The following is a 20,101-nucleotide window of genomic DNA, read 5'->3' as shown; positions in this document are numbered from 1 at the left end:
ACAAATGTCTTTGTCAAAGCAGTGGTGGTAAAAGCAAGGCAAATTCTCCATTTAAGAAATGTAAACATTATAATAAATTAACATTATAAAGAGTTTGAGTCTTTTTGAAAAGCACAAGTCATTTCTAGAAAATATTAGGTCTGACATATTACTAAGGGGAATAACTATAGACATAGAAAAAACAGCAGTAAATGCAGTGAATATCTGCACATCTGAACAAAACAACACGAGTTCACGTCAGCAGCTGAACTCTACCTACCAGAGGTTTGAACAGAGCCCTCTGTCAAGCTGTGACAAATTCATAGACCGAAAACGTAACATAGAAAAAGTATCAGCGCTGATCAGATAGACTGAGATAAAAGTAGTTACCACTGGCAGTGTTCGTCCAGTCGGATGTGTTTGTATCTGTGGCGTCTCTCGGCTCCGCTGCGCATTCGTATTTGCGCCGAATCACCTGATCGATGAGAAATGACGTGAAAATACGGCGACATCTAGTGGAAACGAGTCATCACTGCAGCTGTGGAATAACTACGTGACGTAAACATGACGTCAGTGTGAGGCGTTCAGGGACAAACTGGATGTCTGGATGTAACACCACAACATCAACACTTTGTGGTTGACAGAGGTCAGCTTTGGCACTGTGATCAGGACTGTGACTGTGTAGTTCCATATGCACCTGTCAATCCTATGCAGTTTTTCTTTCATGCTGACCCCTGTCCATGGCAATGTTAAAAAATATTGTGTCTGTGTGACAATTAATGAAGGAATCCTCACTTTTTTGAAGGAGTGACCTCTGTGCGATGCCTCTATTTAGTTGTAGGTCTGTATAACTCACATTTCTTATTCACAACCATTCTCTTTACAGAGAAACAAGACAAACTATTGCCTTGTCAATTTGCATTATGAAGACTAGTACTTGTTGTTTTGCTGAAGTTATGGAGGCCTGTGGGTGTCACATGTAGAAACTGTTAACAACAGGAGGGAGGCTCACTGATTTGTTTCTGTTCCTGTTAGTTTTCAAGTTACAAGTGGATGGTTGCATGTAATTGCACTGAGCTAAACAGATTTAAACATATCTATTGACTGGGAAGTACCTGTTTATTTTAAGCATTATTCTGTTATTTATGTGCATTTCCTACAGAGTGTGTTCCTGTTTATAAGCACCAATAGTATGAATGTTTCAGAAATAATCTGTTTTTGATAATAATGTAACGGCGGGCAAACTCTTTGCAGTAAATGTTGCTTTGATGACTTGTGGCCATTATATGTCGCTGCATGATGGGGCATAATGGATAGACGCGAGCATGGGAGGGAGAAGGAGAAGAGAGGAGCTCAGTGCATCAGTGGTTGTCCCCCAGCAGACTAATCTATAGCAGCATAACTAAGAGATGGTTCAGAGTCAACTGATTCATCTCTAACTATGTGGTTTATAAAAAAGGTGAGTTTTAAGTCTAGTCTTACATTTAGAGAGGGTATTGCTTGATAGCTAAAGACTCTGCCTCTCATTCTACATTTGGAAACCACAAGTTCACCTGCACTCACAAGTGTTTTTCCTGGGAAAATATGGAACTGTGAGGTCTATAAGATAAGATGGAGCCTGATTATTAAGAAGTGTTTTAAACCCTATTTTGGATTTTACAGGGAGCCAATGGAGAGAAGCCAATGTGGAGAAATTTGATCTCTCTCTCTCTGAAATTCTGCATTTTCATCTTGTTTGCCATTGAATAACTGACACCTCCACAGTCAATTAGTACAGAAATGCACATCACAGCAACCTGCAGTGATAAAGTCTGATACACTTTAATGGACTTTATCACTGCCTCGTAAGACTAATCAAGGCACACCGTCTGTATATGTGTCAGATGTTGACAAGACATCTACTACCTGGTCACTTTAGTAAATGTTCAGACAAAACATTTTACACATACATTTTTTTCCATTTAATCTATTTGAAATCGTTATTTCGTACTTAGGTAGATCAGCAACCTCAGCATTGAACTGCACATGATTTTCAGTTGACGTTTTGAGAATCATGTTCATTAGCCTGATTCAAACAAAAAATGTTACAACAACTACACATTTCATTGACAATGTAAAAGCATTTAAGAATTATAACAATGTAAAATATTAATAAAAGAAATTACTTGAAAGCAGCTGTGCACATATCTAAACTGTAACCATTCACCTTCAGTAAATCAACTTCTGCTTAGATGACATATATATTTAAAAACATTTATCCACACAGTAGTGAGGGACTTATCATGTCACTAAGTTTGTTCTGTTTTGGTGCCAAACCACTGGTTAATTCTCTGCTACCGTACAAAGTCTATGTGAGTGTGTAGCTTTACAGCAAAAGATTCACTGCTTCAGAAAATATTACAAGCACTACAGAATATACAAACTCTTTATTAGAGAACATGTCTTCTTCTTTGTGTAATTTACAGAAATTCCATGTGACAGCATGTCAGTATAACTAGGTGTGTTGCTAAAATAGATGGCACCAAAAATGAGCAAAAAGATGCTGAAGTGAAGCAAAAGGGGAAAACCCTGCAGCATACAGGATGGCATTTAGTTTTGTTTCTCAGAAGTGAGAATTTTCTTTTACACAAAAGAGGATGTTAAACAGCAAATAAATAAAAAAATATTGGATTATTATCATTACAAATGTACAGTGATGGAAACGTAAAGTTCTAATTGAGTTCTATTTGACAAAACTGAAGATTATAGCTAACCAGTGGTATGTCCAAGTTTTCATATATTCATTAATACACACTGTGTATGAAACATCACAGTAGCTTTACTGTGAGCGTAATGATCAATATCTTTTATATAAAGTTTGCATCATTTGCATTCAAATTATAATTTAAATGGCACATCTTTGTCAATTTTTGTATCTCCAGTGTTGCTAAATATAGAAATGCACATCACATCACTGACAAACTGCAAAATCAACATAGAAAAGTAGAAATTTCAGTGCTTAGAGAGTAACCATGCAATGTGTTTTTAATATATTTTTACGTATGTTGTATCAAAAGAGGTCGAGTCACATCATTGACCATTAGAATTTTGCTTATTTGTAACAGTGACTAACTTTTTCATCTTAAATCTATGTTAGGGTAGACCTTGTTATCCCATGTAAATCCCACATCGCGGAGCAAACCTTTAAGCCTATTCATAACAGACCTTTTAACTCTCTTCCTGTTCTCATCTGTTAATGTTTCAGACGTTGGACGTACTCGCTCTTTAATTTCTCTCTCGTTTTTAACCAAGTTGCTCACACTCTCAACTTCAGCACAGTTGCCATAGGCCCACTTGTTCACTCCACTTGAGCGTAACCCAAACAAATTCCCACATTTTACACAGGGAAGTATTTCTGTTCTATCACTGAGTCTAAACGCCTGACACCTGATCGTCTCTGGAAGTCTGATTGTTCCATCAAAGTAATTCTTCTTGATCGTATTTGGATAGTAGGTCATCACTGCATCAGCTACACAGCTGTCCCAGTAGCTGTAACAGGAAGCAGCAACCACGATTTGCCCAGGAATACTACCAGAAGTGGACATGGAGACGCCGTAGTATCTGACTGAGTTCTTATCCTTCTGAGAGACACACACGGTGGAGGAGATCAGGGGCTTTGCTTCACGACCCCTGAAAAGCTGTCGGTTCAGCTCTTGCAGGGCTTCCATTATTACATTTTCATTTTCCTCTTCTTTCAAGATGACAATCTGCAGATGATCAAACATATTATCAAGCTGTTGGTAATTGCATGTATATACATGTATGTATTTTCTTTGATAAAATAATCTTACCATGTCTAAGACACATGAAAATGGACTCCGCTTAGGTAGTTGAGAAGAATAGAGGTCAAAAGGACGAGGGTAGGACAGCTTCAACTCTTCTAACATCTCTTCATCATTCACAAAGATCATTTCTGGAGAAAATGGCGGCTGGTTGATTTTTCCCAGGAAGAAGATGCTGTGAAGAACCTGTGAAGTGAAAAATACATTAACATATGATGTGTCATACATAACTGAGAACAACTGTGTGTTTAAAACACACTAGAACAGGTTTATATATCATGTCCAAAAGCTGAATCTGAAAAATAAAGCCCCAGCAGACATACCTCATCCACTAACTCCACAGGTGCTGCTGATTCGTTACTCAGTTCCACCATTTCAAAAATAATTGTGAGAGCATTGTTTCTGAAAACGTCTTCACTTTTCAACAGCTCTTCTTTTCTAAAATAATAAACATCCATTGTTGTTAAATAATTGTACAGCAGAATGCAGCAATAAATAAGTGTTTCAGTAATTCAGACTCACTCAGTTTCACGTTCAGCATCCTGATGCAATCAAAAAACAAAATATACAAACAATTATACATTTTACTAAGATTTAATTAGCAAAGTATAATTCAATCATACTGAAATGAAATATTGGCAAAGGAAACCACAGACACTCACCATTGTAACTTCGAAATAAATGAAACAGAAAGAAAGAAATGAAGTCCTTCCCACTGAGTCAGTCGACTCCTCCTTGATTTGTGTCTCCGGAATTTGACAAAATGTAAAAGCATGTCTCACCATGTTATTACTGTAAATGTGAAAGTTTGGATCTCCTGTGATTTAAAGCTCTGCTTTAATGTCTTGCTTTTGTCACTACTGATAAGAGCGGCAAGTATATTTTTTTAGATTGTAGTGAACACAGTGTAGAGCACAGACACAAATGTCAGAGTTGGTCAATGGGAGCCTTGTTCTGAACTTCCTCTTTTGTTGTTGTTGTTTTTCTGCAAATGTAAATGTAAAGCTCTGATACAGCTTGAGAAACTACAAAACCACACTAACATGAGTGCAAAATACAGCAACTGCACAGACAGGATGTCTGTACAACTGGGTGTGGGGATAAAAGTCATGCATCAAAAAACAACCACCATAAAACCACATGTTGTTTTGATGACTAGTGTTTTGGAAACTCTGACTCTTGCAACAGATTTGATCTGTTTTGCTGCTCACCTTCCTGAGCACAAGTTTCATTTCTCAGTTTTTAACTTACTGCTGCTTAGTTTCTGTACTGGCTCATTTGATTTTTTTTTTTTTTTTTTGTGTGTGTGTGACAGTGGAAGGAGCATGTTTAACTTGCTGCTTTAAAATTTCCACTTGAGTTGAAATCTGGTGACTATGAAAGAAAGCTGCATATGACTCATAAAACCTAAATCATAAAATTTCAATGTGTTTGTCCAGTTATGTATTCAGGAGTCAATGAATTCCATAAAAGACCACAGAGATCATATTTGTATTAATCACAATTCAACAAATACTGTATATTAGACCAATTTGCATTGAGGAAGAATATCACAAGACATACATGTTTTATAAAAAATGCTTTATTAGTAAAAAATATATTTACAATAAAACAATGCACACAAAAACTTTCATCCAAAGCAACTTACAGGGGTGGGCAGAGGTCTTAGTTAGGACCCCTACTGGAGGTAGCCACAGCTGGGATTTGAACCCCAGTCCCCCACATGGGAGGCAGTGATGTTAACACTACACTAACCAGCCACCTAGTTGTAGTCTTATGTCTTGCAGTCCAGCTGGTTTTGAACCTGAGTTGGTCATCAAAGCTCACCCCCAGGTTTCTTGCAGACTTAGTAGGAACAACCAGTGAAGACTCGTTGATGCTGATATTGTTAGTCATCTGATGAATTCTGGAGAGAGGACAAGATGAAACACATCTGGATCATTTCTACCCTTGCAGTAATTCAGCATGCTACCATCACCTAAATATGTAAAAACTGAATCTTGTCTTTACACAGTTTTGTGAAAAATTATTTTAAAGGTAGAAACACTCACCTGTTTTGTGTCTGGTGTTCCTGAGATTCTCCAGAAATCTGGATTTTTTCGCTGCCACCAGTTTAGCATGCTCCTCATCCAGCCTCCTCCCCACTGCGCCCTTCCTCAGTCTTGCCCAGTCCTCCTCAGTCTACACACAACAGACAATATCAAAACATCTTTGTTAATGCCTAAAGGGGGTTAAGCATCAGGGAAAACACTAAAAATAACAAATTCTTGCTTCTTTACATGCAACATATGATTCACCATATCTTTGAAGGCCTCCCCCTTGTAATATGTCTTGAGTGGTGGGTACTTTAATCCATTAACACGTAACCAGTCCAAACTTGTAGCCACCAAATGTAGCCCCTCTTCATCATAGCCATACACCTTTTTCTCCTCACACGTCATCAGAACGAGCTGGTCACACGGGCACGAGACACCCTCCACAATAGCAAAAACCTGCATGTTGACGGTCTTAGGAAGGTAGAATTTCCCCCATCCGTTCACCACATCATTGTCATCTCTGTAAATGGTGTCATCAAGTGCTGCTATCCTCAGTGTGGCACCAACTGGATTTTTTAGGACGTAACGTTTACCTTTGTTTTTTAGCACAAAGTCGGACACTGATGCCAAGTAATCTCGAGCTGAAACACACATCAGACAAGCAAAATTTGATGAGTGTCGGGAAATTGTTATCATTGTAAGGCTTTTATTATATGTGAGGTAAACATGTGTGTTTACCTGTTTTTCCATTGCTCTGTGGGAAATTAGACAGATCTAACCGCTGAGCTGCAGACCTGGAAGGTAGAAAGAAATACAACAAAAAAAAAACTTTTACTAGACCATTAAATTAAAAATACACTGTACAGATGACTATAAGATAAAACATACATCTAAAAGTGAGAAAACATGGTGACTTGGCTCAGAAAATAAGGTCCTGCTGACGTGGGCACTTTAAATTTTAACGCCCTGCATTAAAAGCCATGGTCCTTAATTTTCTGTTAATCAAAGCACGTCTTCAACTTTCTGTTTGTGTGATCATGAACAAAAGAACTCAAACTGTTCGCCTGTGTCACTCATATGCAAGAGTACCGATGTTCTTCTTCGCTGAATTATCCTACTTCCAGGTCCTTGTGGTGCAGAGACGTTTTGCGGCCCAACTTCTACCAGTTCTTGACGACCCCTGGAATTTCCAAAATCTTCCTATGAGTCATATTCTTCACACTCATTTAAATTCATCATTTTCGTTTACTTTTATAATGTTCAGATGTTAAATACCTCTGATGCAATAAAGTTGACTTGACTGTTCAAACATGTTTACTTTTATTAATCTCACAGTGGGGAAGTTCCCGTGTTTACAGAAGCACAGGGAAACAGACACAAGCACAAAAGGATCATTAAAAACAAACAAGCTGAATGCTCACTACCATGGATGCTGGACGTTTCTGCCCGAAGTCTATTACCAACTCCTTTGCTTCGCTGGTGTTCAGTAGCAGATGTTTTGCTCACATCAGTCCACAAAATCACCAATGACCCCGTTGTTTTCCTGCTCATTCCCTGCAGATACACAGCCAACAATGGTCGTGTCATCAGATAATTTCTGCAGGTGACAGTGGAGGGAGGTGTACTTAAAGTCCAAAGTGTAGAGGGTGAACAGAAAAGGGGAAAGCCTCTCTTCTCTTCGTCCCTTGAGGGGCCTTCATGCTGCAGACACATCTGACACATAGTCGTGCAGCCTCATGTACTGTGGTCTATCTGTGAGGTAGCTGATGTTGGTCCATGCCTGCCTCCTCCAGCTTCCCCCTCAGCTGGATGGTGTTGGAAAAGTCAAAAAACATGAGGTGACACAGGGCTTGATGCAGCAGGTAGATGATGGTGTCATTGCAGCGGGTCCAGTGCTGAGCTCGCCTGGGTGCAGGGGTAGCTGTGTACAATCCTCTCCGTCGTCTTCATCAGGTGAGAGGTTAAGGGCCGAGGCCTGTGGCCTTCATGGCCTCAGACTTCCTTCCTTCCTTCCTTAACTCTCTCCCCTCTCCTGGTTCAATGTAAGGCAGAGGGGGGTGGGTAGTGACTGGTCAGGAGCTGTGGGTTATTGAGAGCCCTTGGTTACAGTGGAAGGAGGGAACTATGCGGGTGGGGCATGGGGACTGGGTAGAATCAAATCTATTGAAAAACAGTTTTAGTTCATTTGGCCAGGCCTGGTCTCCAGAAACCTGGTGATCGTCACCACCTTTTCCATGGCCCGCGATGTATTTCAGTCTGCCCCACACATCACACACATTGTTGTGCTCCATTTACTGCTCTGATCTTGTACTCTCCTCAGCTCCTTGTCCCCTGAGAAGAAGGCCCTCTTCTTCTCGTTCAGCAAGACCTTTAGCCCAGGCCTCACCACTTAACTGCTCAATTACTTCCTCTGTCCAGATCTTCACTTCTCTCACTTCCACCACCGGAATGAAGCAATATAACACAAATAAAATGATAATAATACAACAAAAGAAAACAACTGGACAGGTACATTTTAGCTTTACAAGAAATTTAAAATAAGAACACTACATTGATAGTTGTGAATATTAATAAAGTCCTTATTTTCCTCAAAATTCTACAAACAATACCTCATAATAACAATGTGAAAGAAGTTAGTTTGGAATTTTTGCAAATAAATTTAAAAAAGAAATCACATGTATATAAATATTCACAGCCTTTGCTCAATACCTTATTAAACCACCTTTAGCACCAATTAGTCTTTTGAGTATGATGCTAGAAGCTTGGCACAGCTATTTTTAGGGGGTTTCTCCCATTCTTCTTTGCAGAACCTTTCAAACTCCATCAGGTTGGATGGGGAGCGTCGATGAACAGCCATTTTCAGATCCCTCCAGAGATGTTCAATCAGGTTCAAGTCTGGGCTCTGACTGGGCCTCTCAAGGACATTTATAGAGTTGTTCTGTAGCCACTCCTCATATTTCCTTGAATCCTGACTAGTCTTCCAGTTCCTGTCACTGAAAAACATCTCCACAGCATGATGTTGCCACCACCATGCTTCACTATAGGGATGGTATTGGCCTGGGTGTGAGTGGCACCGGATTTTCTCCTGACATGACGCTTGGCATTCAGGCCAAAGAGTTCAATCTTTGTTTCATCAGACCAGAGAATCTTGTTTTATAAGGTCTGAGAGTCCTTCAGGTGCCTCCAGACGGACTTCCTTTTACTGAGGAGTGGTTTCCATCTGGCCACTCTACCATTTAGGCCTGATTGGTGGAATGCTGCAGAGGTGGTTGTTCTTCTGGAAGGTTCTCCTCCCTTCATTAAAAACACTGGAGCCCTTTCAGAGTGACCATCGGGTTTTTAGTCACCTCCCTGACTAAGGCCCTTCTTTCTCAATTTGGCTACGCGGCCTGCTCTAGGAAAAGTCCTGGTGGTTCCAAACGTCTTCCATTTAAGGATGATGGAGGCCACTGTGCTCATTGGGATCTTCAATGCTGCAGAACGTTTTCTGTACCCTTCACCAAGATCTGTGCCTTGATGCCATCCTGTCTTGGAGACAATTTCCTTGGACTTCATGGTTTGGTTTGCGCTCTGACATGCACTGTTAACTGTGGGACCTTGTATAGACAGGTGTATGACTTTCCAGATCATGTCAAATCAACTGAATTTTCCACAGGTGGACTCCAATGAATTTGTAAAAACATCTCAAGGATGCTCAGTGGAAACAGGATGCACCAGATCTCAATTCTGAGTGCCATGGCAAAGACTGTGAATACTTTGATTTTTTAGTTTTTTATTTTGTATAAATTACCAAAGATTTTAAGTAAACTCCTTTCACCATGTCATTAAAGAGTATTGTTTGTAGAATTTTAATGAAAATGATGCATTTAATCCATTTTGGAATAAGATTGTAAAATGTGGAAAGCACTTTCACTCCAGTGTGTTCTGGTCTGTTTTTTTACTAGTGGAACGGTTCTTTTCGAGATGCATCACCTTGCTCGGATTTGGAAAACCGGGGCATCCTCCTAGGGCCAGAGTTGGGACGGGAGCCTGCATCGTAAATCTAATGATAAGAGCTGTTTTATGTTGACAGACGCAAATTCATTACCGTCAACATTGGCTGATAACTCGTATTACAATTTACATTTATTTAACTGATGAATTTCATAAAAACATTCTTTGAAGTTCTTTGTTCCTTTGTACTGGCATGAAGAGCACACATGTCCGAGTCAGTCACCACATTGCATTTGTTAGTTATACACATTTCTTGAGCCAAATGTATCTATTATTAGTGATGGTGAAAGTATCTTCACTTGACATTGACATTGTTTTCCATTTTATTTCACTTAAGGTATGTTTGTTATGTCACCGTACGTTTAAACATCCCTAAACCAAAGAAAAAAATGGCTCTTACAGGCAGTAGTTCTTTCCATCACTTGCCATCTTGGCTCTCAGGCACCTAGAAAACAACAGTTTTATAGTTAAAACCAGTGATAAAGAGGCCTGGTCCAAACAGCAGTCAGAATACAGACAAAATGCAGCCCATATAACCCACCTCTTTTCCCATGATTGTGTACTGTATGTGTCAGTAAAGGCAAAACAAACTAGCACAAATGTAGGTTTATTGAGTTTACAATTAATGCATATGATGACATTTCATGTAATGAAAGTTGACCTGAACTTTAATGAAACTACAAATTGCTGACCTATACCACTTTTTAATGTATGCAGTAAAGTGTAGGATGATCAGTAATGATTAGTTGCCATCAATCTATGAATTTTTTCAAGGAACAGAAATAACAAGAATTAGTTACTATTGTTTAGTTTGGACAGTGTGGACAGCCTTTATTTACTTTAAATTGTGGCAATTTTTAACATTTGAAAGTGAAAGAAACTAAAAGGTAAACGTTTAAACACAACTGTGTTATGAGATTAAAGCTGATTAGTAATTGAAAAATGAACAACATACAACATACAACAAAATAATCAAACACACTTTTAGAATGTTTAGAATGTTATTAAACTGACATTGCTTTACTCTATAATTAACATTTAGTCACTGGGTAGATGGATGTAAACCCAAGAATCATACATTGAGGTCAGTGAATAATTATTTTAATTATTTATCATTTGCTGTTTCTGAACATTAAGAGACTTGTGTTGACCTCCGTGGTAGCTGCTGATTTTTGTTTAAATTTTGTTTAAATTTAAAGCTATCTTGTTATAATAAAATATAATAAATAATACATGTCGGTATGGTTCCCGTTTTTACAAACACTATAAGCGTTTCTTAAGTTGGGATCGTTTAGAAAATAGTCAGGTTTAGTGTGCGTACAGTGGTCACGTCTCCTGTTTGTGCTCTCTGTGACGCACCAGTCGGCTGCAGCGCATTTTTTCCCCTGCGACAGAATCGAAAGCTTCTGGTGTCGACCTTTATCTTCTCTCGTGTAAAGATCTCAATGTGACAAAATGCTGTAGCCACATTTTACATCGTTAAATTGTTAGTTTAGTAGGTCACACAAGAGGGAATAAAGCTATGACCTCTAGAGTTGTTTTAACTAAACATTAGGGTTTAATAGGCCTAGTAGGCCTAATGAATCTGAAATAAAGACAGATCTGCCTTTATTTCAGATTTCAGAAAGTGCGATTAAAATCCCTACTCTTTAACATTTATCACACAAAGTCAAATAGAAGTAGTTACCACAGTTGAAGGACTCGAGCCTCGTTTTCTTCACAGATAGAGGTCTTTGACGAACACACACAGTCACTGCGTCGGTTCTTTCCAGTCTCACCACTCCCTGTTGCTGTTTCCGCGTACAACCAGTACCAGTGGGTGTATTACATTACAGCTGGGAGTTTCTGTACTACAGCCTACTTTCATCTGTTAAACAGCCTTAAGAGTTTTCTTGGGATCTTTAGTTTATCTGTTTGTTTGTTTGTTTTTTCAAAACCTGCATTGTTGCCAAATAATTTAGTAGAAATTATTATTTAATAATAATAATAATAATAATTTAAGAATAATGTAATAATAAAACATATATATTTTTGAAATAAAGTATTTTAAATAATCAAAAACTTTGAACCACCAATGATGATAAAAAAAAAACCTGAGAGGTAAGTAAGAAAAAAAGTATTGTAATCTGGATCAAGTTTTATTCTCTCTCCCACTTTTTTCTACCTAATGTGGAAAGTTCTTACCTTGCCTATTTTATATGTTCCTTATTTTTTCCCTTGTGGCGGAGGAGATCAGATGTTTTACTTTAAATCCCCAGGAAAGTTGACTGTTGAGAACTTGCGGTCTTTCAGTTTTTTCTACATTTCTGAGCCCACATGACTGGAATGATATTTGCATTTGCTTGAAAAATGTTTCTTTCTTTTTCCAGCAGAGGACGCTAACTACCCCCAGGAATGTATTGGACAGTCAATTCAATGTAATGTGTGTCACCTTGTTACAGTTACTCTTAACTCAGACAGAAAGAAAGGGAATCACAAGCAGAAAAGATCCACACCAACACAAATACAGAATAACACCAATACAAAACTCAATATTTATACAGAATGTATGTAAGATGGATGAAAATAGGTCAATACATACCTAGCAATACATATATGTTTATATATTATATATACTATATGTAAAAATCTATTAATAATAAGGGTCCATTAGCTGATTCCTCTTCCTGGTTCTGTGAAACCATAAATATGATCAAGCTTACTATATGGTCAGCTACATTGGTTGTTTGGTTTCTAAATGATGGTTGATGTCCCACCCTCGTCACTTTTTCAGTTCTTCCATTTATCCCAAAGCTCTTGACATGGCGTTAATTCCCAATACTTTGTATGAATTTTTTATCAATCTTTACATATCTTGCATGCTTCATTCAAGTTGTACACACATTAGTCTTGCAGAGTTTGCCATAAAATCATTTGCATGTCTATTGTCAATAGGAATAAAAATACACATAACAAGTAACATCAGCCATTTCCAATGTTAAAACTTTATATAAATCACATTCATTTTAACTAAGCCAGTTTTCAGTGTGTTTTTAAGAAAAATCAGTTTGTTGCATTAATTATCATGTTTGTTTGTTTTTTTGTCATACACTAACTTGCCTGTTATTTCCTGTCCTGACTATCTCCTGCACTAATCTCGTTTCTTCATATACCATGAAAAAAAAAATCCTATCTACAGACGTAACTGAGTGTTAGGATAGATCATCCCATTCCATTCAAAGGCTGGTATCCTTTTACTCTTTTCATTCCTTTTACGTATCTCGCCTAGCACACCCCTGAGATTGTTCAGGACATGTCTTTTAGCCTTCTTCCTGTTCTCATCTGTGTACGTGGCAGACGTTGGCCGCACCTGCTCTTTAATTCCACTCTCATTTTTCAACAGGTTGCTCAAACTCTCAGCTTCAGCACAGTTGCCATAAGCCCATTTTCCTGGTACACTTCTGTCTGCAGTATAATTTCTTAAACCAAACAAATTCTGACATGATCTGCATGGAGACATTTCTACTCCATCACTGATGCTAAACGCTTTGCACCTGACCTGTGGAAGTTTAATGGTTCCATCAAAGTATTTTTTCTTGACTTGTCTAGGATAATAGGTCATCACTGCATCAGCTACGTAATTGTCCCAGTAGCTCAAACAGGAGGCAGCAATCACGATTTGCCCAGCATCACCACCAGACGTGGACATGGAGACTCCGTAGTACCTGACTGGCTTCTTATCCTTCTGAGAGACACACGCTTTTTTTCCGTTTTCTTCTCCGTTTTCTTCTTCACACACAGAGACACACGCGGTGGAGGAGATCAGATGCTTTGTATTTAAGTCGTTAGTGTTTGTTTGTGTTTGTCTGTTAATGTTTTGTAACATGTGTTTAATGAGGTTTTCATTCCATTCTTCAGCCAGGTAGACAACCTGCAAAATCACAAATGTTTGTGAAATGCAGTTTTGTACAATAGGAAGAATAATATCTTGACAAACTATAGGCTTACCATGTCTAACACACACGAAAATGGACTCCGCTTAGGTAGCTGAGATAAATAGAACTCAAAAGGATCAGGGTAGGACTGCTTCAAATTTTGTAACATCACTACATCACTCCCAAAGATCATTTCTGGAGAATATGGTATCCTGTTGATCTCTCCCAGAAAGAAGATCCCGTGTAGCATCTGTTCAGTCAAAACACAGTTATTAGTTATCATATAAAATTACAAATTACACTGTGGGACTGAGAGTGTTTACAACCCACCTCCTCCACTAAGTGTTGACCTCCTGGATACAGGTTGGACCATTCTAACATCTGCATGATTAGCAGGAAGGCATTACTTCTCAAAGGCTCTTGGGTCGTCAGATATTCTTCCGTTCTAACATAATAACGATCAGAAGAATTACAAACACATTATCAACATGTTGATAACCCGATGTTCAGCAGAATCATCTGACTCACCTCGTTTGCTGGTTGTCACCCTGTCGATCACACACAGAAAACATAAGAACAAAATCGAGAATAACTGGGTTATTATAGTATCAGTAGCAGAAAGGACACCAAGAAAAATCTGGGACTCACCATTGCCAAAACGTGTTTTACTGATCTGGCAGCGTTTATTTCCTTGGGTATAACTCCACAAACCAACGTAAGAGCTAAAGTAAAACAAATACAAAACAATTAAAAATAATGCCATGATAACTTAAATACAATACACTCAAAACCTTACAAGTTCTTGAACAAGCCTTGTTTCCACTTCGACGGAATCTAAACAAAAATAAAGTAATAAATGAAGTAATTAGCGCCTTCCTTGTTCCGTGTCTTTGTTAACATCTTTAGTTTACGTGAAGTAGCGCCGTAAAATAAAACCTTCTACCTACTTCTTCAAACAGGAAATACCAAAAAAAAGCAACAGCAAACCCCTTAACATTTTTGTATTTGAAGTCATTTACACACTTCCCCATGTACAGCACTACACCCCACACTTTAAACTGTTTGTATCATAATACAGATTAAATATTAACCAAACTGTAAAGCATTCTAAGGAAATCAGACTGAGAAAATACAACGGACACCGATAAGTCTTCATCATGTAGTTTAATTCTTTTTGTATGTCAGCAAAATTAAGTGTGATTCTACAAGTGACAAAGCAAAATTACAAAAGAAAAAAAAAGATCAGCAGCAGTTGAGAGCAGGAAATGAAACTTTACTTTATGATGAAACTAATTTCTGGGAGATGTTGTACATTAGGAAAAGAAATGACACTTTTATATAAGCAGTATGTTATTAGACTTTCTGTTGTGCTTTGACATCAGTACTAAGCAAGTATGGTTTATGCCAGCTGTGGATAAGGACATTTCTGTTGATCGCCTTTAAAAAGAAGAATCCAATACTTCTGAAGAGTGTCCTTGTTTTGGGCAAACACCAACACCTGTAAAAGAAACATGGATTATTGTACACTAAGTACACAGTAGTCAGATCATGACAAATCTCAAAACGCTGAATAAAAAAGGTTCAGTATAGTATAGGAAACTGGAGTTAATGTAGTGTTTTGTATGATGATTTCTATTAGCATTAATGTTGTTTTCTTCTATTACTATTACTCTGCATAATTTATAAATTACTTTCAAACTGCCTTTTGGCCAACTCATATTTATTAATAGCAATTCTTATTAATGTAGTTTGTCACTGTCAAATAAACTCATACAGAGATGCAGAATCCTAATACGCTTATTTAAATCATGTATCTTTTGTATCTTTTATTACCTCAAGAACCTGTGGAAACATTAAGACTTGAATTTTCTCTCTGTATCTAATAACATGTTAGGATAAATACCCACCTTTGTGTGTCCTGTTTATTTGAGATATTCCAAGAATTTGGACTTGTTTGCCTTCACCAGTTCTTGATGTTGTTTCTCTAACTCCTGCCCCACAGTGCCCTTCCTCACTTCTGCCCAGTCGTCATCAGTCTACACACAAAATAGGTCACATTATGTCAGTTCAGCGGATTAATTGCTCATATCAGGAATCACAAAGACCTGCCGATTCTCTGGACATTGCTGTAACTTCTCACCATATCTTTGAAGGCTTCTCCGTTGTAGTAGGTCTTAGAGGCTGGATACTCTATTCCATTTTCAAATAGCTTTTTCAGGTTTGGAGCCACCTCATGCAGCTCCTCTCCATCATAGGCATACACCTTTTTGTCCTCACATGTCATCAGAACAAGCTGGTCACATTGGCATGACGTTTGCTCCACTATCCCTAAAACCTGCATTTGTACTATGTCAGGAAGGTAGAATTTTCCCCACCCGTTCACCTCCTCAACCTTGTCTCTGTAGATGGTGTCGCTGAGCTCTGCTATCCTCAATATAGAGCCAGGTGGTTGATTTAATTCTACACTTTTGTGTTTGTTTTCAGACACAGTGCGTTCCACCCACAACAGGTAGTCTCCACCTGCAACATATTCAGAAAGAAGCAAAGAAATATGTAAAATATGTGGAAAAACTAAATAATAGGGAAACGATATGTACAAAAAAGATGTGTTGTAAACCTCTGCTGTGCTGTCGCCAATCAGGGATGTCAAGCACAAGAGGCATACTGAAAGACAGAAAAGAAGAACTTATATTATAGAGAAACATTTTTGTGTCTCTACAATTGTGTTCAGATTTCAGTCACCAAATTACACTCAAAGAACACTTCTCGACATGTTTCTCTGGATATGACAGAGTTCATTTCAGGCTCTCTGAACAAACAGAAAATGTCTCCTGCAGATACCTTGCAGCTGCCATCCTGGTTCTTTGTCACCTGCAATAAAACAAATGTCTTTGTCAAAGCAGTGGTGGTAAAAGCAAGGCAAATTCTCAATTTAAGAAATGTAAACCTTATAATAAATTAACATTATAAAGAGTTTTAATCCTTTTTGAAAAGCACAAGTCATTTCTAGCAAATATGACCCGTCTGTTGGATGTTTTTTTTTACAGCTAATCAACTTTGACTGAACCAAGTCTGTGCAAAATAAAATAGCCACTTCGAGTTACTAGCTCTCAGATGTAAGTATGTGTTTCTCTTAAATGTGGTGGATCAAGAGTATAAAGTTTCATAAAAGGTAAATGGATAAGTAGGTGCAGCAAATTTGTCTTAAAGTACTTGATCACTTTAAGTGCTAATAAATAAATTGTGATAAATTAAAGATGACTTATACACAGTTATTGCACCTGTAACTTTATTATAATGTTATCACTGGCAGCACACTTAAACCTTAAAAGGGAAATCACATTTCCATCTTAGGTCTGACATGTTACTAAGGTGAATAACTAACATAGAAGAAACAGCAGTAAATGCAGGAACATCTGCACATCTAATCAAAACAACACGAGTTCACGTCAGCAGCTGAACTCTACGTACAATCACCTACCAGAGGTTTGAACAGAGCCCTCTGTCAAGCTGTGACAAATTCATAGACCGAAAACGTAACATAGAAAAAGTATCAGCGCTGATCAGATAGACTGAGATAAAAGTAGTTACCACTGGCAGTGTTCGTCCAGTCGGATATGTTTGTATCTGTGGCGTCTCTCGGCTCCGTTTCCGCTTCCCGAATCACGTGATCGATGGGAAATGACGTGAAAATACGGCGACATCTAGTGGCCACGAGTCATCACTGCAGCTGTGGAATAACTACGTGACGTAAATATGACGTCAGTGTGAGGCGTTCAGGGACCAACTGGATGTCTCAACACCGCAACGTCAACACCTTGTGGTTGACAGAGGTCAGCGATGGCACTGTGATCAGGTCTGTGACTGTGTAGTTCCATATGCACCTGTCAGTTGTATCCAGTTTTTGACCCCTGTCCACAGCAATATTAAAAATATTGTGACTGTGTGACAATTAATGAAGGAATCCTCACCTTTTTGAAGGAGTGACATTTGTGCAATGCCTCTATAAAACACTGTGATATTTAGTTGTAGGTCTGTATAACTAACATTTCATATTCACAACCCTTCTCTTTACAGAGAAACAAGAAAAACTATTGCCTTGTCAATTTGCATTATGAAGACTACTACTTGTGTTGTTTTGCTGAAGTTATGGAGGCCTGTGGGTGTCACATGTAGAAATCTGTTAACAGGAGGGAGGCTCACTGATTTGTTTCTGTTCCTGTTCGTGTTCAAGTTACAAGTGGATGGTTGCATGTAATTGTACTGAGCTCTGGCCCATTAGTCCTGCTGCCTTCAGAATGTCAGGAAATATCATTAATACAATTTGATGAAAGTTGATTTAAACATTTTAAGCATTATTCTGTTATTTCTGTGCATTTCCTACAGAGTGTGTGCCTGTTTATAAGCACCAACAGCATGAATGCTGCAGAAATAATCAGTTTTTTAAATATTGTAACAGTGAGCATTCTTTAGAATAAATGTTGCTTTGATGACTTGTGGCCATTAGATGTCGCTGCATGATGGGGCGTTTGAATGGATAGACGAGAGCATAGGAGGGAGAAGGAGAAGAGAGGAGCTCAGTGCATCAGTAGAGGTCCCCCAGCAGTCTAATCTAAGTCATATAATCATAACTAAGAGATGGTTCAGAGTCAAATGATCCATCTCTAACTATAAGGTTTATAAAAAGGTGAGTTTTAAGTCTAGTCTTAAATGTAGAGAGGGAATTGCTTGATAGCTAAAGGTCCTGCCTCCCATTCTACATTTGGAAACTCTAGGAACCACAAGTTCACCTGCACTCTGAGAACAAAGTGTTCTGCTGGGAAAATATGGAACTATGAAGTCTTTAAGATAAGATGGAGCCTGATTATTAAGTGATTTATATGTGAGAAGAAGTGTTTTAAACTCTATTCTGGATTTTACAGGGAGCCAGTGGGGAGAAGCTAAAGCAGGAAAATTATGATCTCTCTCTCTCTCTAATTCTGCATATTCATTTTGTTTGCCATTGAAACACTGACACCACAGTCAATTAGTACAGAAATGCACATCACAGCAACCTGCAGTGATAAAGTCTGATACACTTTAATGGACTTTATCACTGCCTCTTAAGACTTATCAAGGCACACCGTTTGTATATGTGTCAGATGTTGACAAGACATCTACTATCTGGTCACTTTAGTAAATGTTCAGACAAAACATTTTACACATCAATTGTTTTCCATTTAGTCCATTTGAAATCTTTATTTCATACTTAGGTAGATCATGTTATGCCAGTTAAACTCCAGTTCAACCAGGAAATCCTTACGACTCTTCATGAAAACCCCTCCCACCTTCTTCTGGTTCTCATCTCTGTACCCAGTTATGAAGGCACACTGATGGGAACATTCTTATTATACATTTACTTGATATGCTTCTATGTGATAACCTGACATTCCCCAGATAAACTGTGTCTGAACGATTTACATGCAGCCTTGTAACTGCTTTAGTAGTGTAACTCTTGGAGACTGAAGTCAGGAATAACACCTACGCCAAGGACAAAGAGAGAATTGTAACCTTATATGCAAGATAATAGACAAAAACCTGCTGTACAAATTTCATTGACAATGTAAAGGCAATTAAGAAATATAACAATGTAAATTATTAATAAAGGAAATTACTTTAAAGCAGCTGTGCACATTTCTAAACTGTAACCATTCACCTTCAGTAAATCAACTTCTGCTTAGATGACATATATTTAAAAAACATGTATCCACACTACTAAATACTACAAGGTACTTAGCTGAAGCACTACAAAATATATGAGCTCTTTATTAGAGAATATGGCTTTTTCAGAAGTGAGAATTTACTTTCAGATTATTATTATTAGAAATGCGCAGTGATGGAAACGTACAGTTCTGATTATATGATGACATTTCATGTAATGAAAGTTGACCTGAACTTTAATGAAACTACAAATTGCTGACCTATACCACTTTTTAATGTATGCAGTAAAGTGTAGAAGGATCAGTAATGACTAGTTGCTATATCTATGAATTTTTTCAAGGAATAGCAATAACAAGAATTAGTTACTATTGTTTAGTTTGAACAGTGTGGACAGCCTTTATTTACTTTAAATTATGGCAATTTTTAACATTTAAAAGTGAAAGAAACTAAAAGGTAAAAGGTCTGATGTCCATACATGTCGGTATGGTTCCCGTTTTTACAAACAATATAAGCGTTTCTTAAGTTGGGATCGTTTAGAAATGGTCAGGTTTAGTGTGCGTACAGTGGTCACGTCTCCTGTTTGTGCTCTCTGTGACGCACCACTCGGCTGCAGCGCATTTTTTCCCCTGCGACAGAATCGAAAGCTTCTGGTCTCTGA

General features: G+C 38.1%; 3 protein-coding genes across 3 annotated transcripts; all 3 read right to left on the bottom strand.

The window, feature by feature from the left end:
• Positions 1 to 2,386: 2,386 nt before the first annotated feature.
• LOC113155078 lies at positions 2,387 to 4,582 on the bottom strand. The gene is made up of 5 exons (XM_026349588.1): positions 4,463 to 4,582; positions 4,323 to 4,342; positions 4,124 to 4,238; positions 3,810 to 3,986; positions 2,387 to 3,725 (listed from the first exon to the last, which is right to left on the bottom strand). The coding sequence occupies exons 1-5, from the start codon at positions 4,463 to 4,465 to the stop codon at positions 3,096 to 3,098; spliced, it is 945 nt and encodes a 314-aa protein (XP_026205373.1). The 5' UTR covers positions 4,466 to 4,582; the 3' UTR covers positions 2,387 to 3,095.
• Positions 4,583 to 5,678: 1,096 nt separating this feature from the next.
• On the bottom strand, positions 5,679 to 11,619 carry LOC113155082. Its single transcript, XM_026349593.1, has 6 exons — positions 11,517 to 11,619; positions 10,230 to 10,274; positions 6,575 to 6,630; positions 6,098 to 6,477; positions 5,852 to 5,981; positions 5,679 to 5,706 (listed from the first exon to the last, which is right to left on the bottom strand). The coding sequence occupies exons 2-6, from the start codon at positions 10,256 to 10,258 to the stop codon at positions 5,693 to 5,695; spliced, it is 609 nt and encodes a 202-aa protein (XP_026205378.1). The 5' UTR covers positions 10,259 to 10,274; positions 11,517 to 11,619; the 3' UTR covers positions 5,679 to 5,692.
• Positions 11,620 to 12,650: 1,031 nt separating this feature from the next.
• LOC113155080 lies at positions 12,651 to 14,566 on the bottom strand. Its single transcript, XM_026349590.1, has 6 exons — positions 14,556 to 14,566; positions 14,392 to 14,465; positions 14,272 to 14,291; positions 14,074 to 14,188; positions 13,817 to 13,993; positions 12,651 to 13,739 (listed from the first exon to the last, which is right to left on the bottom strand). The coding sequence occupies exons 2-6, from the start codon at positions 14,392 to 14,394 to the stop codon at positions 13,002 to 13,004; spliced, it is 1,053 nt and encodes a 350-aa protein (XP_026205375.1). The 5' UTR covers positions 14,395 to 14,465; positions 14,556 to 14,566; the 3' UTR covers positions 12,651 to 13,001.
• Between the last annotated feature and the right edge of the window lie 5,535 nt (positions 14,567 to 20,101).

Source organism: Anabas testudineus, chromosome 11, assembly GCF_900324465.2.
Source record: "Anabas testudineus chromosome 11, fAnaTes1.2, whole genome shotgun sequence".
NCBI classification, from domain to species: domain Eukaryota; kingdom Metazoa; phylum Chordata; class Actinopteri; order Anabantiformes; family Anabantidae; genus Anabas; species Anabas testudineus.
Note: the sequence above shows the minus strand (reverse complement) of the source record. Positions and strands in the feature narration are given on the sequence as shown.

What these genes read in the sequence shown, in the direction of transcription:
- LOC113155078 (XM_026349588.1), bottom strand. An exon ending in GATGCTGAACGTGAAACTGA is followed by an intron (nt 4,239 to 4,322) that starts GTGAGTCTGAAT and finishes TTATTATTTTAG; the next exon opens with AAAAGAAGAGCTGTTGAAAA. An exon ending in TTTCATGTGTCTTAGACATG is followed by an intron (nt 3,726 to 3,809) that starts GTAAGATTATTT and finishes GATCATCTGCAG; the next exon opens with ATTGTCATCTTGAAAGAAGA.
- LOC113155082 (XM_026349593.1), bottom strand. Translation starts at nt 10,258, where the DNA reads ATGGCAAGTGATGGAAAGAACTACTGCCT. An exon ending in ACAGAGCAATGGAAAAACAG is followed by an intron (nt 6,478 to 6,574) that starts GTAAACACACAT and finishes TGTGTGTTTCAG; the next exon opens with CTCGAGATTACTTGGCATCA. An exon ending in GGGAGGCCTTCAAAGATATG is followed by an intron (nt 5,982 to 6,097) that starts GTGAATCATATG and finishes TGTTGTGTGTAG; the next exon opens with ACTGAGGAGGACTGGGCAAG.
- LOC113155080 (XM_026349590.1), bottom strand. An exon ending in GGTGACAACCAGCAAACGAG is followed by an intron (nt 14,189 to 14,271) that starts GTGAGTCAGATG and finishes TTATTATGTTAG; the next exon opens with AACGGAAGAATATCTGACGA. An exon ending in TTTCGTGTGTGTTAGACATG is followed by an intron (nt 13,740 to 13,816) that starts GTAAGCCTATAG and finishes GTGATTTTGCAG; the next exon opens with GTTGTCTACCTGGCTGAAGA.